General features: G+C 39.7%; 1 protein-coding gene across 6 annotated transcripts; it reads right to left on the bottom strand.

Moving 5' to 3' along the window:
* Positions 1 to 11,216: 11,216 nt before the first annotated feature.
* LOC109903853 (heterogeneous nuclear ribonucleoprotein R-like) lies at positions 11,217 to 26,735 on the bottom strand. Of its 6 annotated transcripts, none has more exons than XM_031788401.1 (13): positions 26,396 to 26,735; positions 23,462 to 23,619; positions 22,730 to 22,848; positions 22,515 to 22,622; positions 22,283 to 22,396; positions 21,845 to 22,024; positions 21,507 to 21,642; positions 19,619 to 19,824; positions 19,294 to 19,443; positions 19,065 to 19,186; positions 15,905 to 16,449; positions 13,924 to 14,000; positions 11,217 to 12,115 (listed from the first exon to the last, which is right to left on the bottom strand). In XM_031788401.1, exons 2-12 carry the CDS (start codon positions 23,613 to 23,615, stop codon positions 13,969 to 13,971), a joined length of 1,866 nt encoding a protein of 621 aa, XP_031644261.1. In that variant the 5' UTR covers positions 23,616 to 23,619; positions 26,396 to 26,735; the 3' UTR covers positions 11,217 to 12,115; positions 13,924 to 13,968. The 6 variants fall into 6 exon arrangements, with proteins under 6 accessions (XP_031644261.1, XP_020356439.1, XP_031644262.1 ...); XM_020500850.2 differs by lacking the exon at positions 26,396 to 26,735 and adding an exon at positions 25,102 to 26,204; XM_031788402.1 differs by having other exon boundaries at positions 22,730 to 23,619; positions 26,247 to 26,735.
* Positions 26,736 to 26,843: the final 108 nt, after the last annotated feature.

Below are 26,843 nucleotides of genomic sequence, written 5' to 3'. Positions count from 1 at the left end.
TGTAAAGGTAATGAATCTGATCAAGAAGAGACCTCTTCAAACAAGGCTGTTCAGAGAGCTTTGCAGGGAGATGGGAGCAGACCATGAGCACCTGCTCTTTCAATTTGAGGTTAGGTGATTGTCCAGGGGGAGGGTCCTGGAGGGCTGTGGGAACTGAGAGAGAGGAGGTTCTGGCCTATCTGAAGAAAGAGGACAGCGACCTTGCAAACCTCTTCCGTGACAAACTATGGCTGGCTATGCTGGCTTACCTGGTTGACATTTCCAGAAAGCTCAATGAGCTGAACACAAGCCTCCAGGGCAAGGAATCAACCATTTTGGAGCTTGTAGATGGCATCAGAGGATTTACTGCATCCCTGGGATTGTGGCAGTCGCAGCTGAATGCTTGAGCATATGGCATGTTCCATGTTCTGTCAGCTCACTTGTGAAGGACATGGCTGAGCACACGGCCAACCTGCAGAAGACTTTTGACCGGTACTTCCCTGACCCACAGATCTCGAAAACTTAATGGGTGAGGTATCCCTTTCAAGTAGTGTCCTCGTCAGACCTAGGACTAAGTCTGCCAGAAATTGAGGCCTTAGTGACACTGGAAGCAAGCAATGGCAGGCAGCAAGATGCTTTTTGAGGCAAATACACGCTTTTTGAGGCAAACACACAATACTGGGATGCTAATCTATAGCATGAAGCAGTCTCCTGCCTGGCTGAGAAAGCAGTAGATGTGCTGATACAGTTTGGCACCACATACCTATGCGAGTCAGTGTTCTCAACTCTGGCGTACTTAAAAAACAGGTACAGAAACACTCAATGCTGAGCTTGACCTCACGGTTGCACTGTCAAACTGAGCCCAGAATAGACCTGCTTGTTGAAAACTTTAACCAGCCACACACCTGTCATTAGGACTGTGTGTGTTTGTTTTCTGGTCTACGTCTATTGTGATGCGATCAATCAGTTTGTTCCAGTTCAAAATGTTTATTTTACTTTAACAGCAACCTACATTTTCTTCAAAAATAATTTATGCAGTAAGACATACAGTAGGCCTCATCTGTACTATTACTTAGGGTTGCACTATAAACAACTGAACCTGTGTGTGTTCTGTTATCTGTGTGATGTGATTAATCAGTTAATTCCAGTTAAGAATGAAAATGATTTATTGTATTTTAACAGCAACAGTTCCAACCTAGACATAAGAGTCTTTTTAATTGGGGAAAATAAACATAAATAGCTATTTATATGGGTATTGTTATTCATTGTTATTAGTTTTATTCTATATTGCATTTGTTTTAGGCATAAGGGCAATGAAATGTACCGATATTTACATATAGTTCCATGTTTTCATAAACTTTTCTGCCTGGGACCCAAGCTTAAGAAACCCTGCTCTAAAGCATGCAGAGCAGACAGGAGTTTAATGTTACATTTTTAAGCTGTCATTTGTTCAAGGTTTTATATTTTGAAATGGGATTTGGAGGAATGAGACATGGCCACTGAATTTAGATGATCAACATCCAAATAAATGTAACTTCGCTATTCGTCAAATGACAAGCTCAAATGGTCTCGGTCAATAAAAGCACCATCACAACTTCACCACAGCAAACACTTACGGCAAACACCTGTACCAATTTGACTTACATTTCAGTCATTTTAGTATACTCTGTCTAGAAGATCATTTTTCATATTGTAGAGGGCCAGGTAAAAGTAATACCATGAAGCTAGTACAAGCCAAGCACTTCAAAAGTGAGGTGGTCCTATTACTATACTGAACAACAATATTAACACAACATGTAAAGTGTTGGTCCCATGTTTCATGATCTGAAATAAAATATCCCAGAAATGTTCCATATGCACAAAAAGCTTATTTCTCTCAAATGTTGTGCACAAATCTGTTTACATTCCTGTTAGTGAGCATTTCTCCTATGCCAAGATAATCCATATCAAGAAGCTCACTAAACAGCATGATCATTACACAGGTGCACTTTCTGCTGAAGACAATAAAAGGCCACTAAAATATGCAGCTGTCACACAACACACTGTTTAAAGTTTTAAGGGAGTGTGCAATTGGCATGCTGACAGTAGGAATGTCCACCAGAGCAGTTGCCAGATAATTTAATATTAATTTCTCTAACATAAGCTGCCTCCAACATCATTTTAGAGAATTTGGCACTATTTCCAACCAGCCTCAAAATCGCAGACCATGTGTATGGCATCGTGTGGGCGAGCGGTTTGCTGATGTCAACGTTGTGAACAGAGTGCCACATGGTGACGGTGGGGTTATGGAATGGGCTGGCATGAGCTACAGACAACGAACACAATTGCATTTTGTCTATAGCAATTTGAATGCACAAAAATAGTGATGAGATCCTGAGGCCCATTATTTTGTTATGCATCTGTTGGCTACAGATACCTTATCTGTATTCCCAGTCATGTGAAATCCATAGATTAGGGCCTAATGAATTTATTTCAATTGACTGATTTCCTCATATGAACTGTAACTCAGTAAAATCTTTGAAATTGTTGCATGTTATGTTTATATAATAAGAAGCATCCTCAAAATATAGTAAGAAGTATGCTCAAAAGAACCATCCTCTTCATTCTCAAAGGGAAGAGGGTCAGGGGGCGGGACACACTGAAATGTTTTGAAAGTTGGAGTGTATGGTCTCATTATAGTCTTCAACTAAAGGGGAGTGGTTCTCTTCCCTGCCCAGTAGCCAAGCATAGAGCCAGCATTGAACAATTAGGAGTGTAGCATATTACTGGTGTAATGAATATGCTCATAACACTTAAGCGATTCGCTGTGAGTTTAATGCTTACTATTATAAAGGAACCGCCTGAGAGAGCAACAAAATAGCCTAATTAACAGCCTAGTTCTAAATCACCATTTTATCAAGGAGTCACTTATACAATAAAAAATGTATGGACACTTCAATTTAGAAAAGCAATAGTTACATTTTTCCTATGTGTAAATTGAACAATTAGTGAGATGCAACTATTAATATTTTAAACAGTTTAGAGGGAAGAAAAGCTGGACCCGCCTTCCTTCTCTGCTACAAGCAAGTATTTCACTGCCCTCAAGTGGTAGCAAAAGGCCATTTATTTTGAAATTAAATCATCTCCAGACACCAAAAGAATTTCCCAAAATGAAGCCATTGAACATGTGGCATGAGCCTGATTAAAAAAGTTTCAACCCCTTGACCCCTGATTGGGTTGGATACAATTGGTGTTCACTGAACAACACAGCTGGAATATAATCACGCAGATAACTGAAATGATTCAACAATAAATCCAGCTCAGTAACCCAGTCCATGTCTCGGTCTTGGTCTTTGCAGTCAGATCACAGTCTAGCAGTTGGTCAATAAAGGTACACTAACATAGAGGGCAGACAGATCAATAAATCTCAACTCATTAATATGCATCACATTACATTTCGAATTGGACTGCGAGATCTAATTGCGATTTTGGGGGGACTAATATTCCAATTGCGATAATGAATTGAGATTTTCTGACACTAGGGATAAGGGATATCAACCAGATTCCTTTTTCTATGGCTTCCCTAAGGTGTCAAGTCTTTAGACATAGTTTCAGGCTTTTATTTAGAAAAATTAGCGTGAAAGATCACATTGCGTAAGTGGATAGTTGGGGGCTCTCAGGATGAGTTTTTGCGCTACAGAGTAAAGAGGCCATTGTTCCTGCCTCTGTTATTGAAAAACCTACACACTCGGTTGATATATTTTCGAATATATATTTTAAAAACTACCTGAGGAATGATTATAAAAAACGTTTGACATGTTTCTGTGGACATTATGGAGACTATTTGGAATTTCCGTCTGCGTTGTCGTGACCTCTCTTTCCTGTGGATTTCTGAACATAACGCGACAAACAAACAGAGGTATTTTGGGTATAAAAATGATCTTTATGGAACAAAAGGAACATTTGTTGTGTAACTGGGAGTCTCGTGAATGAAAACATCCGAAGATCAAAGGTAAACGGTTAATTTGATTGCTTTTCTGATTTGTGACCAAGCTTCCTGATGCTAAGTGTACATAGTGCTATGCTAGGCTATCGATAAATTTACACAAACGCTTGGATTGCTTTCGCTGAAAAGCATAATTTCAAAATCTGAGACGACAGGTTTATTAACAAAAGGCTAAGCTGTGTTTTGCAATATTGTACTTGTGATTTCATGAATATGAATATTTTTTAGTCATATTATTTGACTGTTGCGCTATGCTATTCAGCGGTTACCGACGAAAATGATCCCGCGACAGGGATGGGTAGCGTCAAGAAGTTAAGCAGACAATGAAAGCTCTTACAATATTCAATATATAAAGTATCTGTAATCGGATTACAATATTTTTTCTAGTAACATAATAGATTAGTAAATAGTAACCTTTTTTTGTAAACCCTGTGTGTGATACACAGAATAAGAACAGACCCAAGTCAGTCAGTTAAAAACATGTTTTATTGATGAATGACTTATGGCGTACACTCAGACTTGAAAAGATTAATAAGTCTCATCTCCTGTCGCAGAACAAGTACCCAATTATCATACTTGAGTAAAAGTAAAGATATCTTAATAGAAAATGACTCAAGTAAAAGCGCAAGTCACCTAGTAAAGTTCTACTTGAGTAAAAGTCTAAAAGTATTTGGTTTTAAATATACTTAACTTTCAAAAGTAAATATAATTGATAAAACATAAAGCAAACCAGAAGGCACAATTTTTAAAATATATTTACGGATAGCAAGGCGGGGCACAGTCCAACACTGACATCATTTACAAATAAATCATGTATTTAGTGAGTCCGCCAGATCAGAGGCAGTAGGTACAGTGCCTTGCAAAAGTATTCATCCCCCTTGGCGTTTTTCCTATTTTGTTGCATTGCAACCTGTAATTTAAATTGATTTTGGGGGGGGGGGATTTCATGTAATGGACATGCACAAAATAGTCCAAATTGGTGAAGTGAAATCAAAATGATTTATTATTTATTTTTCGACTCCTCCACAAATGTCTTGTTAACAGTTTTGGAAAGTCGGTAAGGACATCTACTTTGTGCATGACACAAGTAATTTTCCCAACAATTGTTTACAGACAGATTATTAAACTTATAATTCATTGTATCACAATTTCAGTGGGTCAGAAGTTTACATACACTAAGTTGACAGTGCCTTTAAACAGACTGGAAAATTGCAGAAAATTATGTCATGGCTTTAAAAGCTTCTGATAAATGATGTCAATTAGTCCGAGTCAATTGATGTATTTCAAAGCTGACCTTCAAACTCAGTGCCTCTAGTTGACATCATGAGAAATCAGAAGACCTCAGAAAAAAATGTGCAGACCTCAACAAGTGTGGTTCAGCCTTGGGAGCTATTTCCAAATGCATGAAGGTACCACGTTCAGCTGTACAAACAATAGTACGCAAGTATAAACACCATGGGACCGCACAGTCGTCATACCGCTCAGGAAGGAGATGTGTTCTGTCTCCTAGAGATGACTATACTTTGGTGCAAAAAGTGCAAATCAATCCCAGAACAACAGCAAAGGATCTTGTGAAGATGCTGCAGGAAGCAGGTACAAAAGTATCTATATCCACAGTAAAACGAGTCCTATATCGACATAACCTGAAAGGCCGCTCAGCAAGGAAGAAACCACTGCTCCAAAACTGCCATAAAAAAAACTGATCACGGTTTGCAATTGCATATGGGGACAAAGATGGTACTTTTTGTTGAAATGTCCACTGGTCTGTTGAAACAAAAATAGAACTGTTTGGCCATAATGACAATCGTTATGTTTGGAGGACAAAAGGTGAGGATTGCAAGCCAAAGAACACCATCCCAACCGTGAAGCACGGGGGTGGCAGCATCATGTTGTGGGGGTGCTTTGCTGCAGGAGGGACTGGTGCACTTCACAAAATAGATGGCATCATGAGGCAAGAAAATTATGTGGCTTTATTGAAGCAACATCTAAAGACATAAGTCAAGAAGTTAAAACTTGGCCGCAAATGGGTCTCCCAAATGGACAATGACCCCAAGCACTTCCAAAGTTGTGGCAAAATGGCTTAAGGACAACAAAGTCAAGGTATTGGAGTGGCCATCACAAAGCCCTGACCTCAATCATATTGAACATTTGTGGGAAGAACTGAAAAAGCGTGTGCAAGCAAGGAGGCCTACAAACCTGACTCCATTACACCAGCTCTGTCAGGAGGAATGGGCCAAAATTCACCCAACGTATTGTGGGAAGCTTGTGGAAAGCTACCAGAAACATTTAACCCAAGTTAAACAATTTAAAGACAATGCTACAAAATACTAATTGAGTGTATGTAAACTTCTGGCCCACTGGGAATGTGATGAAAGAAATAAAAGCTGAAATAAATCACTCTACTATTATTCTGACATTTCACATTCTTAAAATAAAGTGGTGATCCTAACTGACCTAAGACAGGGAATTTTTACTAGGATTAAAATGTCAGGAATTGTGAAAAACTGAGTTGAAATGTATTTGGCTAAGGTGTATGTAAACTTACAACTTCAACTGTATTTAACCCCTTGTTATGAAGACCCTAAACAAGATCTGGTGCAACCAATTACCTTCAGAGGTTACATGATTGCACACAGGTGGACTTTAATTAAGTGTCACGTGATCTGTCACATGATCTAAGTATATATACACCTGTTCTGAAAGGCCCCAGAGTCTGCAACACCACTAAGCAAGGGGCACCACCAAGCAAGCGGCACCATGAAGACCAAGGAGCTCTCCAAACAGGTCATGGACAAAGTTGTGGTGAAGTACAGATCAGGGTTGGGTTATAAAAAAATATCTGAAACTTTGAACATCCCACAGAGCACCATTAAATCCATTATTTAAAAAATGGAAAGAATATGGCACCACAACAAACCTGCCAAGAGAGGGCCGCCCACCAAAACTCACAGACCAGGCAAGGAGGGCATTAATCAGAGGCAACAAAGAGACCAAAGAAAATCCTGAAGGAGCTTCAAAGCTCCACAGCGGAGATTGGAGTATCTGTAGATAGGACCACTAAGACATACACTCCACAGAGCTGGGCTTTACAGAAGAGTGGCCAGAAAAAATCCATTGCTTAAAGAAGAAAATTAGCAAACACATTTGGTAGGCATGTTGTGTAAATCAAATGATACGAACCCCACCAAAAATGTATTTTAATTGCAGGTTGTAAGGCAACAAAATAGGAAAAATGCCAAGGGGGGTGAATACTTTTGCAAGCCACTGTATGACATGGGATGTTCTCTTGAGAAGTGTGTGAATTACACAGTGTTCCTGTCCTGCTAAGCATTCAAAATGTAACAAGTACTTTGGGTGTCTGTGAAAATGTATGGAGTAAAAAGTACATGATTTTCTTTAGGAATGTAGTGAGGTAAAAGTTGTACAAATATAAATAGTAAAGTAACGTACAAATACCCCCAAAAAACTACTTGGTTTTACTTTCAAGTACTTTTACACCACTGCTCCTCTCAAAATCTACTTTGTGACTACTGAATAAATCAGGTCAACATATTCACAAAGGAAATTTGCCAACCAATGAAATTGGCAAGATTCATGGGAAGAAAGATAAACGATTACAAAAGTACTATCATCTCTTTTCATTCAATTGCGCTTGCAAACCTCAACACTTACAGTATGTGCACCTCTAGCAAAAAATATTGGATGAGGCTATATTTTGCATGGTCGGAAAACGAACATAATAAAGTAGATTAATTAAACATGGCATTATAAATTCAGGCTGGAACACAACAAAATGTGGAAAAAGTAAAGGGCTGTGATTACTTTCTGAATGTACTGTATTTACACTGAGTGTATAGGAGAAGGGTTCAAGGATTTTTAAGCCTTGAGAAGATTGAGACATGGATTGTGTACCATTCAGAGAGTGAATGGGCAAGACAAAATATTTAAGTGCTTTCAAAGGTGTATGGTTGTAGGTGCCAGGCACACCAGTTTGTGTTGTGAACTGCAACGCTGCTGGGTTTTTCACGCTCAACAGTTTCCCGTGTGTGTCAAGAATGGTCCACCACCCAAAGGACATCCAGCCAACTTGACACAACTGTGGGAAGCATTGAAGTCAACATGCATCCCTGTGGAACGCTTTTAACACCTTGAAGAGTCCACACCTGACGAATTAAGGCTGTTCTGAGGGCAAAGGGGGGTATTACGCAATATTAGGAAGGTGTTCCTAATGTTTTATACACTCACTGTACAGGAGTCAATGTGTACCATCTCTGTGGTCTAGAACGGGCTTTAAAGCTTCTGATCGGTCCATGTTCTGGATCTGCACCAACAGTGCTGACTTAAATTCCTAATCTACATTTAAAATAGCTTTTATTAATGCAATTGGATTTATGAAAACCATGCAAGTCATAATTGAAATAATTTCTAAAACACAAGTGATTAAAACTTATAATGGCGCCAACATACTAATCTGATCTACATGCCCAAATTCCATGCATGGTCTTTTGAATGTGAAACCTTTTAAGGCAGTAAAAAGGAAAATACCTATGGCTAATATAATATGAATGGAGCTATGAATTTGCTAATTGCAAAACTAAGATTTTTTCTCTCTCTCAATTCTATTTTAAGTGGCCAAGTGAAGTCATGTTAATGAATCAATCTTCAATTACTTAAGGGGCATTGGATTGAAATCATGTAATGATCCATTTAATCCCAAAGAGGAGAACTCCCAACATTGGTAGCTGATGTGCAGTGGGTGTTGGAGTAAGCTCAAACCCAACACATTTAGAGTACAATGTGGTCTTTTTGTTTTTACACAGAGCTCTTATTTTCCCTTCTAAAATGCATTGCTTGCCAATTGCCAATCCTTATGATACATTACATTTGATAAAAGCAGTGAATGTTGGGTGTTTAGTGTAGGTTTCTGTAAACTAAGGCTTTTGATAAAGAACATAAGGGACATTTTCTTTGGGGGGGGGGGGGGGGGTATTCAGAATCAGGGTGACTGTATTATTTCTACAAGTAGCTCAAACATTCTCCCAACTCCAAAGTGAATTTATCTACCCTTTACACTTGTGGAAATTGGCCAACATGGACAGGGCTAAATGTAACTCTTTCTTACAGAATAAATATGAAAAGCATATGCATACGCATTGTAGCAATTGAAAGGAAACATTTTGGAGATTATGGGAAAATTATAAGACCCAAGTTGAGGACAAAACAGTTCACCTGACACAAGACTGAATCCAAACATTACACTGTTTAATTTACAGTGCATTCGGAAAGTATTCAGACCCCTTCCCTTTTTCCACATTTTGTTACATTACAGGCTTATTCTAAAATTGATTCAATTAATGTTTTTTTTCTCATCAATCTACACCCCATAATGACAAAACCAAAACAGGTTTTTATCAATTTTAGCAAATGTATAAAAATAAAAAAAAGTAGGTATTCAGACCTTTGCTGAGACTCGAAAGTTAGCTCAGGTGCATCCTTTTTCTATTGATCATCCTTGAGATGCCGCCCGTCCAAACTCAATGACAACCATCTCTGCAGCACTCCTCAGTAAAAAGGCACATGACAGCCCACGTGGAGTTGCACTGAGGGCAAAGGGAGGGCAAAGTTGCACATAAAGGACTCTCAGACCATTAGAAACAAGATTCTCTGATCTGATGAAACCAAGATTGAACTCTTTGGCCAGAATGCCAAGCATCACGTCTGGAGGAAACCTGGCACAAATCCCTACGGTGAAGCATGGTGGTGGCAGCATCATCATGCTGTGGGGATGTTTTTCAGAGGCAGGGACTGGGAGACTAGTCAGGATCAAGGGAAAGATGAACGGAGCAAAGTACAGCAAGATCCTTGATGAAAACCTGCTCCAGAGCGCTCAGGACCTCAAGACTGGTGCAAAGGTTCACCTTCCAACAGGACAAGTCTCTGAATGTCCTTGAGTGGCCCAGCCAGAGCCCAGACATTAACATTTCTGGAGAGACCTGAAAATAGCTATGCAGCTTGTCATGGAAATTCAGTACTGAGAGAGACTTGATCATTTCTTCAAACAATCATCTTTATTAATATTGATTAATTATTGCAATAATGAAACCATCACCCCAACACTTGTTCTGACTGTTAGGCTGAGAGCCTAACTGAAAATGAACAAAACTGATATTATATAGGACCTACAAATGCTTCGTCACAATGGTTCCATCTCCCATAAGCCACCTTGGTTATCTACACAGGATGTTGTTTTACCTCCAACCTGGCTTAGTTTCCCAGATGTCAGGAATATGAGACAATGAGGCATTGTTAAACTCTTCTAGGCTATCACTCTCTTGGATCACACACACCACATCTTGTCTATAGAATGCCAGCTTTTAGGTTTTTATCACCAACATCAATCATTTGTCAGTTTCAAGCCATCTCTAGTAAAAACCCATGTCCTCAACACCCAGACTAGCTGCAGGGTGCTAGAGTGGGGACCATAAAACACAGAATTAGCACAGAACATATCCAACAAATAAGGTGAAAACATAATTTTTCCCCATCCAACCTGATAGAGCTTGAGAGAATCTGCAGGAAGGAATCGAAGAAACTTCGCCAAATACAGGTGTGCCAAGCTTGTAGCGTCACACCCAAGAAGACTCATGGCTGTAATCACTGCCAAAGATGCTTCAACAAAGTACTGAGTAAAGGGTCTGAATACTTATGTAAATGTGATTTCAGTAAAATAAATTTTGCAAACAATTCTGTTTTTGCTTTGTCATTATGAGGTGTGTAAATTGATGAGGGGAAAAAACGATTTAATACATTTAAGAATAAAGCTGTAAAGTAACAAAATGTGGAAAAAGTCAGGGGGTCTGAATACTTTCCGAATGCACTGTAAATTAAACAGTGTAATGTTTGGATTCAGTCTTGTGTCAGAGGTGAACTGTTTTGTCCTCAACTTGGGTCTTATAACGTGCATTTGACATTTGCTGTACTTTTTGCTGCATTTGTTGATAACGAAATCTTAAATAGTCTGGATCCATTACTAACATAAGAATATTCCTGGAAAATGTGCAACATAAGGGTTTGAATGAGAGGACTAACTGGTGTTCGTTTTTTTTTTAGCTCTCCTAGCTGTGCTGTTGAAGAACTAGGCCAAGCACACTTGTAGTTGTTTTGTTTGGAAGACAACCCAGCAATCACACAATTACTGTTGTTGTTTACGCAACCCAAAAACAGGCCATTATAAATTGCAATCCGGGTCAGGTGGGCTTGTTAAATGCTTGTTTTATTGCCAACATGACTAGCTAAGTTATAAAATATGATCTTACAGTGTTAGGCTTTCACAAAGCAATTCAGAGAAACAGATTGTAATTTTGGTGCGCATAGAAAGGAGACATGAAGTGCATTCAGGCGAGATTTTCACAATAGACAAACATAGGTTCCATCTGTTCAGAACAACCCAGGGTATGACACTATGTTATCTTGTAACTGTACAAACAGTCATCATAAATGTTGACACTGTATATGACATGAGTTTTATGATATGGAAGTGCACATTTGGACTTACCGGTATTTGGCTTGCTTGTATGACATCAAAGCAGTATTTATTATAATCCTCAATGTCTCATCTTTCAAAATACATTGTGGAGTCCTCTTAATTTGCAGCATTTCCCTCTCTCAGACAACAAAACCATTACAAAAGTTGCCCAATTAGCGGGAGAGATGAGGGCAACGTCTTGTCGCATGCGGCGCTCAAGCTCAGAAAGGCTGTCAGTCAAAACCCACACAGCGCTGTGAAGCGCAGAGCCTGTGCTCTGACGTCATTTATAGCATGTTACTGTACAGCCACTGCGTTCCAATTTAAGCGCTTATCAGTGCCCAAAACTGCCATTTTCAACCCGTATACGTGTAAAGGGTTAAGGGACACTTTTCTCTCTTACCTCACCCAGAAACTGACTTCTGCTTTCAGGATCTTAATCCCCACAGGAATTTGGTGAAACCTGAATAATGGGAAGTGTAAGAAAAACAGTGAAAGAGAACGGTTTAGGAAGAAAACGTCCTAAACTTACCCCCATAGTCCTCACAGCTGCCTCTGACTGCGAGCCCCACCTAGCAAGTCCACATCGTGACAAGACTGGGTCGGGGCCACCTCTGACACGCACCCTGATAGATAAGCCAGGTGACAAAAACAAGGAGTTAAAATATGATACGGAAGTACTTGCATCACTCTTTCTGGAAGTCATCTGAAATTAATCAGATTCTTTTGTTGATTCCTTTCCTGTTTTTTTTAAACCACAGGTTAGAGATTCAAAACAGTTTTGGTCGTGAATTTGTAAAGGTGGGTGTGGTGCTTTGGCACTGTTTGGTTGTTGAATCATTTGTAGCATGGTAATAATCAATTGTATTTAACTTCTGGTTCAGTGGTGATTTGGTTCTAATTGCAAAATCTCATTGCAAACTGAGTATAAAACACTTTCTGTACATGTTGTTAACCAACATTTTTCAATTGATTTCAAGCAAATTAGCGTCTTGATAAAGATGAGCAAAAAATACTATATAAAATGTATAATACTATACTCAAAAACATTATTTCCATGACGAAGGACACCAAGGATCTAGAAGGATTCTTTATGAATGATTGTATTCGTATAAAAATATATATATATATATATATATATATATATAATTTCCCAATTTATTTGCATTCATTGTAGTATTTAAATTATTTTATACAGTAATTTTTGCTCATCTTTATCAAGGGTGTCAATATTTAGGACCGCACTGTATAAAACATTTCCTTTTCGTACAAAGCAATATTAATAATGGAAAAAAAATATTGTATTATCATATGTCTCTCTAGTAAAAGTCGACCATCAACTGTACTAAGAGAAAAAACTCACACCAGATGCCATTGTATCGAAAATACTAACACATCAAATATCACTAACCTCCAGTAAAATAATAAACACTTGACAAGCAGTCAATAATACAATAGTAGCAAGCTAACGGCTATATTCTGTCCATCTAATAGTCTGTCAGAAGACATATCTGATCAGCAAAGTAATGTCTGAGGGTATAAACAAATGACTGAAGGGGTTGTTGGTTCAACTCCAAGGCATAGAATTTCTGTGCCCTTGAACAAATTAGTTTTGGCAAATTTGAAATTGATGTATATCTGAATACACCCTAGATAGGGTGCCAGAGTAGAGACAATGATCAGAGATCATGAAGTCCATCTGTACTTCCAAAGATCCATTATGAGGCAACAGGATCCAATCAGTCTGCACAAACAGATTAGCCAATCGTGTGGTCCTTCCATGAGAAGTTCAGCAGACGTAATATTCCAATTGCATTAGTCCTCGAGATTCAAAATGGTGAGCAGAAAAACATTTATCACAATGTTCAGAGGATCACTGGTTTTCCAAATTTAGACATGAGCATTTGGGACATGATAGATCTATAAAACAGGATTGTCCTGAGTGCAGGCTAGTCTTTTTCGTCTGCCCTCTTATAATTCTTATTCAGGATGGCAGTGAACTTTTGACTTTAAACAACAGGTGACACCTAGTATAATATGCATCATCTGTACCCATCTTTGGTCTCTGGCAAGGTAGTCTAATATATGTTTAAGGCAGTGCTAGTTTTGGGAAGCTTTGTGACTGAAGTCCTTATAAGAGGAAAGTGCTATTCTCCATGTTTTACTCAGTAAACACACCACGGCATTATCTTTGTTCACACGTGTACCTCTTAGTATTAAGCTGAAATTCCCATTCATGTTACCAGAATTTGTTTTTACTAGAGGTGTTTACTAGAAAAACGAATTGTCATTTTTAACATAAATTTAAATCAGACACTAGCTGATGTAATCAAACTGGTGTATTATTTTACTGAGCAAAACAAGTGATGTGGGCTGAGGCCCCTCAGCAGAGGGGTAGCGCCAGTTTAGCAGTGAAGAGGTAAACCAGGCTCACCCTTCTTTGGGGAAGAACACAGCAGAGAATAGATGTGTTCCACATTCACTCAACCGCTGCCGTTCTCGCGTCTTCACCTGGGGTAATTCGGAATAAAAGGAGAAACTTAAACATAACACAAAATAAAACTTAAGTTGTAATAAAATGGGAGAGTAGCTAAATAAGAAATCAAAACGATAAAAAAGATGCTGTACTATTTATATTGCCAGGTAATAGATGGACCAGGAAAGAGCACATTAGCGTGAACTGCCAGGTGTTTGGTGTAAATGCGTTGTTCACTCAACTTACACTTTTTGGTGTAAAGATGCCCAAAACAGAATAGTACAACATCAGTGAAATAACTACTTGATCTCAATACATGTAGTTGTACTGTGTCTTTCATTAAAAAAATTCAATCTCACATTCGAGGCCAAACATGGAGATAAAAATTTGTCTGATCAAAATATTCCACGACTGAATTTGAAATAGCTGATAATTCATTGTAGTATGGTTGAGTTTTATTGAAAGGTAACAATAACATTTTTATAAATACAAACACAACAAAGAACAAATTGTCTTGGCGATTAAGGTTTTGCCAGACCCATTATCTAAAAGGGGAAATTTGAGAGAAAATAGTTGAAGTTGTAGTAACACATTTAGAAAAACATAGTTTGTCTACTTCTACAAATGCTAAACATACAACTTTAACGCAACTGTTACGGTACATGAAAAAGTATAATTTTCCTTTTTTTACCCACCTCTGCAACAGCTCTCACTTTAAAGCCTTGTACAAGCAATGTCCTATGTCTACCTATCAGAGGTAGGGGAGGAAAATGTCCAATAAGGAGGGGGTTCTGGGAAGGGGTTGGTCGCCAGTCACTGAATGGTTCTCATGATTGCAAATGCTTTCTCAAATAATTGTTATTTTTTTAAATGATTGTCCACTTTTTCCTATAAATGCCAACTTAAAAAATATATAAATTATAATTTACTTTTAAAAATAATAAAATAATTGGCTTGCTTTTTAAGCCCAAGATGTCCCAAGTAGCCACAAGAAATGCAAAAAAGGATTAGAACAAATTAAGCAAATGATTTACTGTACTCTTTTGCTCCATATTGGTTACTGTAGTGAAACCAATCTATATTTCAAAAAGGGTCATGTTAAGCCAATTTACACATGCATTTTTTGTTACTATTTCCTTAGAATGTGAAGGTTGATATATACACACAGTAGAGCTGGGACGATAAACTGAAAATTATCGACACCGTCCACTTATCGTGGACATTTTGCTGCTATAGTTGATTATGATATATAACCTATACAGTTTATATATGTTAAATTAAATATGTTTGCTAATATGGGTTACTGTTAATGGGAAAATTGATAGGTATAACATTCAAAGTAGTAGTAGCAGTTTTAAGGGTAATATCGAAACATGTGGTGCACATTAAAGGCCCAGTGCAGTCTAAAAATGCGATTTGGCTGTGTTTCACATTCATTTCCATACTATGAAGTTGGAATAATACAGGGAAAATTATGATAATGCCATTTTAGTGTAAGAGCTGTTTGAAAAGTAAAATGTTTTGGCCTGCCTGTAAATTGGTTAATAGACCAATACAAAGTTTTAAATCTCTCTGCCAATAACAGCCACTCCCATAAAGTCCTAGCAAAATTCTTGCTTGACAATTGCTTTGTTAAGAAGCTATTTTTGTTTCTTTTTTGACCATTTTAATTGAAAACAATCACAGTATAGTACTTAATTGTTACCCAGAAATGATTTGATAGAGATAAAAACGTCTGCATTGGACCTTTAAAGTTAAACATATCGTTCAATTTAGTTATCTTGATAATTCGGTCAATTTATCGTGATATGGATTTTTGTCCATATCGCCCAGCTCTAACATACAGGCAATCAAAAGGTCATTTTTTTTATCTACTTCCATTGTTGCCAATAAGAATCTTGGTAAAACTCCTGGTTGTCATTATTGTAACCATAGTTACCAGAATAGTCGCCACCTTGTTGCAGGGGTTGCTGGGCAATGGGTTGGGAGCCCCAGTTCTGGTTGTTGGTCTGCCGGCGCTTGGAGTCTGGTTGGTTGTAACCGTCAGCCTTCCTCTTCCCGCCCACGTTGCCCCCGCGGTTCCCCCTGGCCCCTCTGATGCCGCGGCCCCTCTGCAGCTGGGGTGGGCCTCCCCGGCCCCCACGGCTCCCCCTCGGTACGCCCATAGGAGCCCCCCTTTGGACGTAGCCACCTTTGCCACGAGGGGGTGGTGGTCCTCGGCCTCTGGCAGGGAGGGGGGCACCTCGATTCACCCTGCCCCTTCCTCTCGGCACATAGACGTCATCGTAACCACCGTAGTAAGGGTCGTCGTAGCCACCTCTGTAGTCATGGTAGTCGTAACCACCGCTGTAGTAATCATCGTAGTAATCCTCATAACCGTGGTAGTCCGGTGGGTATGAATATCCACCTCTCCCGCCTCTCCCCCTGCCACGCATTTGAGGTGGCATGCGTGGAGCAGGATAGTAGTAGTGGTAATCATCATACCTGTGACAACAAAGCAAGAGAGGCAACATGGCAGGTTTTTTCGTGCAGACAGGAATATAGAGTTGCACCCCCTTTTTCCCTCAGAACAGCCTCAATTTGTCAGGGCATGGACTCTGCAAGGTGTTGAAAGCATTTCACAGGGATGCTGGCCCATGTTGACTCCAATGCTTCCCACAGTTGTGTCAAGTTGGCTTGGGTGGTCAACCATTCTTGATACACACGGGAAACTGTTGCGCATGAAAACCCTAGCAACGTTGCAGTTCTTGACATACTCAAAACGGTGCGCATCGCACCTACTACCATACCCCGTTTCAAAGGCTCTTAAATATTTGCCTTGCCTATTCACCCTCTGAAATGGCCCACATACACAATCCATGTCTCAATTGTCTCAAGGCTTAAAAATCCTTCTTTAACTTGTCTCCTCCCATTCATCTACAGTTGATTTAACAGATTACATCAATTAGGGATCATAGCTTTCACATGGCGTTACCTGGTCAGTCTATGTAATGGAAAGAGGTGGTGTTCCTAATGTTTCGTACACTCAAGTGTGAATACTTCAGAAAATTTTCATACCCCTTGACTTTGTCCACATTTTGTTGTTACAGCATGAATTTAAAATAGATTAATTTGAGATGTCGTCACTGATCTACACACAATACCCCATAATGTCAAAGTGGAATTATTCAAAATGAATAAATAATTAAATGTCTTGAGTCAATAAGTATTCAATCCCTTTTTTATTGTAAGCCTACATAAGTTAAGGAGTAAAATGTTGCTTCACAAGTCACATAATAAGTTGCATGGAATGGACACTGTGTGCAATAATAGTGTTTAACATGATTTTTGAATAACTACCTCATCTCTGTACCCCACACATACAGATAATTGTAAGGTTCCTCAGTCAATCAGTGAATTTGAGACGACGATTCAACCACAAAGCCCAGGGAGGTTTTCTAATGCCTCGCAAAGAAGGGATCCTTTTGGTAGATGGGTAAAAATTCAAAAGCAGACATTGAATATCCCTTTGAGCATGGTGAAGTTATTCATTACAATTTGGATGGTGTATCAATACACCAAGTCACCACAAAGATACAGCTGTCCTTCCTAACTCAGTTGCTTAAGAGTAAAGAAACCGCTCAGGGATTTCACCATGAGGCCAGTGGTGACTTTGCAACAGTTGCAGAGTTAAATGGCTGTGACAAGAGAAAACTGAGGATGGACCAACAACATGGTAGTTACTCCACAATCCTAACCTAATTGACAGAACAGAAAGAAGGAAGCTTGTACAGAATACAAATATTCCTAAACATTCATCCTGTTTGCAAAAAGGCACTAAAGTAATACTGAAATAAATGGGTCAATTCACTTTTTGTCCTCAACGCAAAGCATTATGATTGGGTCAAACTTCATACAATACATTACTGTGTACCAATCTCCATACTTTCAAGCATAGTGGTGGATGCATTATGTCATGGGTGTGCTTGTAATCGTTAAGGACGGGTGAGTTTTTCCAGGATAAAAAGAAATTGAATGAAGCTAAGAACAGGCAAAATCCTAGAGGAAAACTTGGTTCAGTCTGCTTTCCACCAGACACTGGGAGATTAATTCACCTTTCAGCAGGACAATAATCTAAAACACAAGGCCAAATCTACACTGACAGTGAATGTTCCATAGTGGCTGAGGAACAGTTTCATAAATGGTTTGAAGTCAGATACAAATCTGATTCCTGGCCATGTGACTTGTGTTTGAATGGTCAAATCTGATTTATTTGCCCCCAAGTGGCTTTTAGACTGTTATTTGGCATATATTTTAGCTTGCTAGCTACTCTGTTGACAGTTTGATATGAACATGAGGTAGCTAACTAGCTTGTTAATTGTTTACAAACAAATTAATGCATGCGCTAGAGAGCTAAATAGCTACCTAGCTATCTAGTTGAATGCTGTGGCTAGCCAAAAAGGACTTGCTTGGATCAAGTTGGATCATGTTATCCTTTGAGGCTTTAAGTGTTCTTAACCTATGATTTTGAACATTCAAAGCAACTGGGAAATATTCATGGTAGGCATTGTTGTCAACTTTGCTTGCTACATAACTTCTGAGTGATAGGAAGCACAAGCACCACCACCAAAAAGCCTACACCACTGCACACACACCCGTCATTACTATGAAATCTAGCGTAGCCTCGTCAGCAAATGACTGATGTCTGAACACACACAAATCCGATTTGCTCATTTGCTGTTCGGGACAGTCAGTAATCCAAAAAGATTTTGAAAAACAAAACTGATTTGAGCATTAAGGCCTGCAGTGTGAACAGGGCTTTTAGGGACTTACCCAGAAAGACTCACAGCTGTAATCTCTGCCAAAGGTGCTTTTACAAAGTATTGACTCAGGGGTATTTCTGTATTTCATTTTCAATAAAAACATGTTTTCCCTCTGCCATTATGGGGTATTGTGTGTAGATGGGTGAGAAAATTGAATTCAGGCTATAACACAACAAAATGTGGAATAAGTGTGAATACTTTGAAGGCACTGCAAAACACAAAAACAGGTCATAAGACGGTCACACCAGCCACTCCAAGCAGACTGGGTGTCGCTAGGTGTGGTCGAACACTACTCACCCTGTGGTCCTGGATGGCTGTCTCTGGGCCTGCCGCTCTTTCCTCTTCTTGTCCGGAGGCTTTGCCAGAACAATCTCTATCTCCTCACCTTCCAATTCTTTGCCGTTCATTTCTTGCATTGCCTAAACGGGGGTGGGTTTCCCAAATGAATTTCCCAGATTCTCCATAAGCACAAAGCAAACACACAGCATGCATACTCAAAGGAGGCGTAGAAGACGCCTGTACTCACCTTCACGGCAGCATCTCTGTCCTCAAAGTGCACAAAGGCATAATCTTTCAGCTTCTTGACCCGTTCCAACTTCCCAAACTGGGAGAAGGTTTTCTCCAGGAGTTCCTCTGTGACTGGGGTGGCCAGGTTCCTCACAAACAGCACTTTTACCTGGTGCAAGACCAAAAGAGAGCCTTTAGAAGTGGTTCTCTGACCAAGGATGACCATTTTATTTCTAAATGAAAGACATCTCCATATTTTCTCTACACCCTAGTATCTGTGATTTATCATCGCTTTGCTGTGTTCAGACACTAGACCCCAGAGGTGCAGGTCTTTAAGATCTCACCTTTGCCATAATCTCTGGATCCGGTTCGTCTACTGGGTCTGCCCACTCAACAGTAACAGGGTTCCCCCACACCTTCACCTTGCCGCTCATGAGGCGCCGACGGGCCTGGGCTGCAGACTTGTGGTCCTCGTATTCCAAGAAACAGAAGCCACGATTTTTCTTTTTGTCATCTGGCTGGTGGTAGAGTATCACCTCCATGAGGCTCTCTGGTGGAAGCAAACAGAAGTGCATGGTCAAAAAATTCCTAGACAAGCTTTATTACACTGATCGTATAATATGATTGACTAGGATATATCGTCACTGGGTGGTTGTCAAGTGTGTCTCCGGTAAGTTTCATGATTAATGAAATCCTTTAGGGAGAATATCAGAACACACAGGGCTGTACCAAACGGTACAGTACGGCGCAGGTAGCCTAGCAGTTAATTAAAAGCGTTGAGACAGTAACAAAAGGTTGCTGGTTCGAATCACCAAGCTATATAAAGCATATGCCGATGTGCACTTGAGCAAGGCACTTAAGCCCTAATTGATCAAGGGTACGCACCCACCTAATTATAATTGTGCATTATTACAATATAAAAGACAGAGAAAGAATGGCAGGTCTTTATGTCTAGGTGGAGTATGCAGGTATTAAAGCATGAATACCGAATCACTGATCTTCTCAGATAGCTTAACAACTTGTTGAAAATCTCCATCTACAGTAAAGTATTCCTACCACTTGACTTACTCCACATTTTGTTGTGTTACAGCCTGAATTCAAAATGGATTATATATTTTTTTACTCATCCATCTACATACAATACCCCAAAACGAAAATGTATTTAAAATTAAATACAGAAATATATAATTTACATAAGTATTCACACCCCTTAGTCAATACTTTATAGAAGCACCTTTGGCAGCGATTCCAGCTGTGAGTTTTGCAAGTCTCTAAGAGCTTTGCACACCTGGATTGTGCAATATTTGCACATAATTATTTTCAAAATTCTTTAAGCTCTGTCAAGTTGGTTGTAACTTGGCCACTCAGGAACCTTCACTGTCTTGGTAAGCAAGTCCAGTATAGATTTGATGTTTTAGGTTATTGTCTTGCTGAAAGGTGAATTAATCTCCCAGTGTCTGGTGGAAAGTAGATTGAACCAGGTTTTCTTCTAGGATTTTGCCTGTGCTTAGTTCCATTCTGTTTTGTTTTTATCCTGAAACCGATTACAAGTATACCCATTACATGATGCAGCCACCGCTATGCTTGAAAATGTGGCAAGTGGTACTCAGTAATGTGTTGCATTTGCTGCAAACACACCACTTTTTTCAGTATTACTTTAGTGCCTTGTTGAAAACTGGATGCATGTTTTGGAATATTTGTATTCTGTACAGGCTTCCTTTTCACTCTGCCAATTAGGTTAGGATTGTGGAGTAACTACAATGTTGTTGAACCATCAGTTGTCTATCACAGCCATTAAACTCTGCAACTGTTTTAAAGTCACCATTGGCCTCATGGTGAAATCCCTGTTAAACACTATTATTGCACATTGAGTGAGTCCATGCAACTTATGTGACTTGCTAAGTACAGATTTTTCTCCTGAACCTATTTAGGATTGCTGTAAAACTGGGGTTCAAAACTTATTGACTCAAGCCATTTCAGCTTTTCATTTTTAATTAATGTGGAAAAATGTTGACATTATGGGGTAATGTGTGTAGGCCAGTGACTAAAATCTCAAATTAATCCATTTTAAATTCAGCTGTAAGACAACAAAATGTGGGAAAAGTAAAGGGGTGTGATTACTTGCTGAATGCAATTTCCTTTGACTTGTCAGCCGATATTCCAAATATAAATCATTATTTAGATTTAAGGGGAACAAAAAAAATTGAAAAATGGTACTAATCTTTCTCTAACCTGTGACTTTGCTGAAATCTTCCAATATGCTTTCTCTTGTCTTGTTCTTTGGAATTGACCCAACAAACAGACGATTGTTTGCGACAGAGATGCAGACACCCAGGTATTTACCTGACCGGATTTCATAATTATCACACTAAAACAAAAAGATAAACAAAAAGTGTTCTCAAAATGTAGCCCCACACAGGTAAGTCATGCACATTTACACTTCCCAGATAACTCTGGTATGATGAGACAAAGTGATCCACCTATCTACAAGGTGCAAGGATAGCAAAGCAAATACTGTTAATTACCAAGTCATGCTCATTATGTCTGGTGATTAAAAGGGGAAATCTTACAAGCTTGACGGCCTCTAGGGCAGCATCTTTATTGCAGAAGGTGATGAAGGCATATCCTCTGTTCTGACCCGAGAGAAGGGGGTCCATCATCAGACGCAGGTCCCAAATAGGACCGGCTTTCTCAAACAGAGGGACCAGCTCATCCTCATACAGGTCCCTGGGGATCTTGCCGACAAATACCTGCATTGATAAGATACAAATGTCAAATTATAGACATACTGTGTAACTTTGATTGTATTTGACTTGGATAAGATGGTGCTCCCTAGAAATCTAAGAGGTTTGTTTGTGAAAAGGCATATTAGATGTTTAACAGTCTTTCACAAGCATTCATTTCCATTAGGTTACAAAGATTTATTTTTACAACAGAGGACATCATCCTAACAGCCAATACATGAGATGGCTATGTCTTTCAGAACCAGTAAAGTTTGTGCTTCTTGCCTCTGTTCCGATTCCAGGCTGGGCCCTTGAGTACACCTCGTCAGGTGGAGGCCCCCCATACTTCCTCTGTCCTGTGGTGACATCCAAAGTGTAACCTGTTCTTTCCAGAAGAGCCTAGACAGCATCAACAACACTTACATTCATTCATTCAGAGACCTACATGACATATTTCCATCCATGTTAAAACAAAGGTACTGCACTTAACGGAAAAAATAAGAAACAATTTGTTCACCTTTATCTTAGTCTCATCAGGTCCCTTTGTGGATTCTTGAACTTTACTTCCTTGCTTTTCTCGCTGTCTGTATGTCTTCATCACGCCACAGAGAAACGCACTTTTGTTCTGAGAAAGAACGCACTTTTGTTCTGAGAAAGTGTAAATAACTATTTTATTTTTTTAGCTTCTTTGTGTAACTACTTTTGAGAGACAGTGTGGACAAGACCGCTCACCTGCACATGTGACAGGTCACTCTCCTTGAACTGCAGTAACACTGACAAGGCTCCCTCCTCATTGAACTCCCTGAGGGCGTCAATGGCTCTCTCATCCAGGTCAGTGTAAGCCACCAGTCCTAGAATGCACAGACAACACACACACACACACACACACACACACTGGGTGGCAGGTAGCCTAGCGCTGGGCCAGTAACCGATAGGTCGATGGTTCGAATCACCGAGACGGTGACAAAATTGCAGAGGTGCCCTTGAGCAAGGCACCCTAATTGCTCCAGAGTCTCCATTAATAATGGCTGATACCGTTGGAGAGTGGGGTCGCAGCAAGGTGTCTCAGGGTGTGGGATATGCAAAAAACAAAAGCCTAATTCACACATACAACATACACTTGTACATGTGTGAAATAGCTACAAATGTAAAAACCCACCTAATATTTTATTAGTATACACACAGACAGAGAGAAATTCTACTTATAGGGTCACATTTGATAAGAGTCATATATTCCTTGTGAGAGCCACTGAAACATGATGTCGCTCAGCATGTCACCATTGCACAGCTATGCACATACTGACCCCTTTACTCAAAGTGACTTAAATCATATGACCACTGACCAAGGTGGAATCCTTCGGTTGATACAGTGTTCTTGAGCTTGCAGAAATATACATTATGAGGTCTTTGAAATATCATGAAATGCCATCAAGTAGTACTGTGAACAACCCCCTTTGCACTTACCAGTCTGAAATATCTTATCCAGGCTCTCCGCCACTTTCTGTGGAAGGCCTGCGTCTATGAGGGTCTGGTAGAGCTCTGTGTGTGTTACAGTTATGTCCATGGGCTCCTCGTCCTCTTTAACCAGAGCTGAACTGCCATTCACCTTAGCTGCCATTCTCCTAAGGGACAAATGATAGGAATCAAGAAATATCACTGCATCATGGCTGTGACTAGAAACCACATGAAGGAGTATACATGCCGCACATTAATTCACAAACAATATGCAACACATAATACTATACTAGCTACTCTACAAACAGTCTAATAGTATTGTCTGCCCAATTATGGATATGAACATGTTAGATAAAGGGTCAAATGCAACTGTTCTGCATTAAAGTAGGCCTTACTAACAATTATTTGCCATTGCCACTTGACCTAGCTAATGTTACCGTCGTACAATAGCCCAATAAACCTCCAGCAGAGAAAGAATGATCAGACCTAAATCAACAGAAATTCAGTGGATGCATATTTCAAATGGGAAAAATAGGAAGTTGAACTTGGTATATTAGCTATCTACACTGCAAACAAAGCAGGAGTTAAGTGCCAGTTGCTAGGTTTCCATACAATTGATGACAGATTTTCAAGTGAATATTCTAAAATCTGCATTTAAAAAATATGCGCATTTTTCCACCAGTGGTATGTTTCCACCAAATGGACTTGTGGATAAAAATCAGCACGTGATTAAGTAGTGCACACAAATAGACTTTTTAGCTTAAGTTTTCATGCATCAAATACAAATCTAAAATTAAATGTGTTTCCACTGCATTGTTAACTCTACAGATAGTTGTCTCAAAAACTGTTGCGTTAAATAGCAAATGTGCCTAATCTGGTCTTGGCACCTGCGCTCTAGCCAACAGCTTGCAGTTACTGTGCGAGTAGGCTGTGCGGGTTGTCTAGTCTACTTAATGAGATTGTTATGGACAAGAGGGAGAATATTTTTATTTGGCAAGCGACAGTCAAGCATAGATCATCATGTTACCAGAATAAGACCCTCAATATTTATTGGAAAGCAGCATCAACCTCATTACCGTGCACATTCACCACCGCGTGAAGCTCATAACTTATTTCATCTGAAGCCTAATATACTACATGGTTTCCAGAGTCGTCATGGAATGACGACACCACACATCGCATGACTCCAAATTCACTTTCATATGATGGTTATTATATCAATATTTGCACATTAAGGCGTTTCCACGCGATTTCAGCATAATTATTTTTTCTGACAAAAAAGATCCCACCATGTCGAACGAACAAATTATCTGTCGGAGTTAATAAAATTACACCGGAACTTCCTGTTTCTGTCACAGCTATTATTGATTTTTTTAAATAAAAAGGTGGTGTGTGTCCAGTATGCAGGAAGTTAGAGGTAGTTTTGTGAGCCAATGCTAGCTAGCGTTAGCGCAATGACTAAATGTCTTGGAGTATCAAGTTAGCAACTTCCTTCAAACTGCACGCAGACATAAAAATGGTATCCACAAATTAATCTGACTCTGGGAAAGTAGATAGGGCATTATTGCCAAAATCCCCAAGTACCCCTTTAACATTACCCACCTAGCCAATGTTAGCCACAACAAATAAAAAATGTATAACATGACCACCTGCTCGTCGAAGATCTCATGGGTATTAATATGGAGTTTGTCCCCCCTTTGCTGCCAAAACAGCCTCCACTCTTCTGGGAAGGCTTTCCACTAGATGTTGGAACAGTTTCTGCGGGTTCTTGCTTCCATTCAACAACAACAGCATTAGTGAGATGGAGCACTGATGTTGGGCGTTTAAGCCTAACTCGCAGTCAGCGTTGCAATTCACCCCAAAGGTGTTCGATGGGGTTGAGGTCAGGGCTCTGTGCAGGCCAGTCAAGTTCTTCCACACCCACCTCGCTTTGTGCACTGTCATGCTGAAACAGCAAAGGAACTTAAACTGTTGCCACAAAGTTGGAAGCACAAAACCGTCTAGAATGTCCTTTCACTGGAAATACAGGGCCTAGCCTAAACCATGAAGTTTCCACTTCACAATAACACCACTTCCAGTTAACCAGGACAGAAATTTGATGAACTGACTTGTTGGAAAGGAGGCATCCTATGACCGTACCACTTTGAAAGTCACTGAGTTTTTCAGTAAGGACATTCTGCCAGTTTTTGTCTACGGAGATTGCATGGCTGTGTGCTCGATTTTATACACCTGTCAGCAACGAGTGTGGCTGAAATAGCCGAATCCAGTCATTTGAAGAAGTGTCCACATACACTATATACAAAAGGATCATTCGAATCGTAATTCGTGACATGCGAAATGGATTATGGGATCTCCACAAATAAACATATCACACGAAATGTAACAATTGGAGCATCCCGTACTCACTTTGTTTAGTCTACCCGAGTCCAGGTTGGGCTACTTTTTCACGAGCTATGCTGAAACGCATTTTAATGTATGAAACGCTATTACAATAACGTCCCAGTTAGTTTAAAAGTTAGGGAAGTTTCCAGCTCCTAGTCGTTCGCAATATATTTTGCACGTGAGCGACACGTCTATTACTCGCTGGACTGCACGACTATTTGTATGTTATATATGGGAGTGGGACGCGGGTTTGTCTCGAGTCATGTTTTGGTTCGTACTGTATACAAATGCGACCGACCCACCCCGCAACTGAGAATTCAATTGATAATTCGCTTAAAATACTGGTCCTTTGCTATTAGATATAAGCTTTAAAAAAAAGGTATGACTAATATGCCACTTGATTGCGTCTTACCCCATTATTGTTCAACTCCTATCCAACGGGCCTGTAGCTGTCTTGCTAGCTAGTACTGCTATAGCGTTGCTAGCGAGCGTTAGTCGCTTCAGTATTGCACCAGCCAATACTTTCCTCTCCACAATACGAGAAAAACAGGAAGCACTTACCGATCCACAAAGCCTAGTATAACTGAAAATTGTCACAATATAACAAATGTCGAGTGTTCCTAAGTGGGGTTCTTGTTTATTTTGGTTTGCAGACTGGCGAATTGACAGCTAGGGCAATTGACGCGGCCTCCTCTCCAACCGCCAGTCGCGCGCACGTATTTGATAAGCGGGGTTTCCGACAGCACCACACATGGCCATCGTGTTGAATGTAATTGACGTTGTGCTGAATGGAATTGATTGTTGTGCTAAATGTCATATGCAAAATTAGTCGGTCTTGAAAAATGTACAATCTGGATGTTGCTCCAAATGCTTCAGTTGTGTTCAAACTTAACACTTCATCTCTTGTTGTAGAACTACATGTCGTCATGATGAATTGCTCATTACTTTCCTTCACAACAAACGCCATGTCAACCTCATGCACCTCAAACATGCCAAGAAATCAAGCGAG

The sequence above is a fragment of the Oncorhynchus kisutch genome, linkage group LG14, assembly GCF_002021735.2.
Source record: "Oncorhynchus kisutch isolate 150728-3 linkage group LG14, Okis_V2, whole genome shotgun sequence".
In the NCBI taxonomy this organism is placed as follows: domain Eukaryota; kingdom Metazoa; phylum Chordata; class Actinopteri; order Salmoniformes; family Salmonidae; genus Oncorhynchus; species Oncorhynchus kisutch.
The sequence above is the reverse complement of the archived record's forward strand: the minus strand, read 5'-3'. Positions and strand labels throughout refer to the sequence as shown.

Coding starts and splice junctions, on each gene's coding strand:
- LOC109903853 (XM_031788398.1), bottom strand. CDS start 25,121: ATGAGATCTTCGACGAGCAG. Junction 21,643..21,844: donor CCCTAGAGGCCGTCAAGCTT/GTAAGATTTCCC, acceptor TTTTTGTTTTAG/TGTGATAATTATGAAATCCG. Junction 19,825..21,506: donor AGATTTCAGCAAAGTCACAG/GTTAGAGAAAGA, acceptor TGCTTCCACCAG/AGAGCCTCATGGAGGTGATA.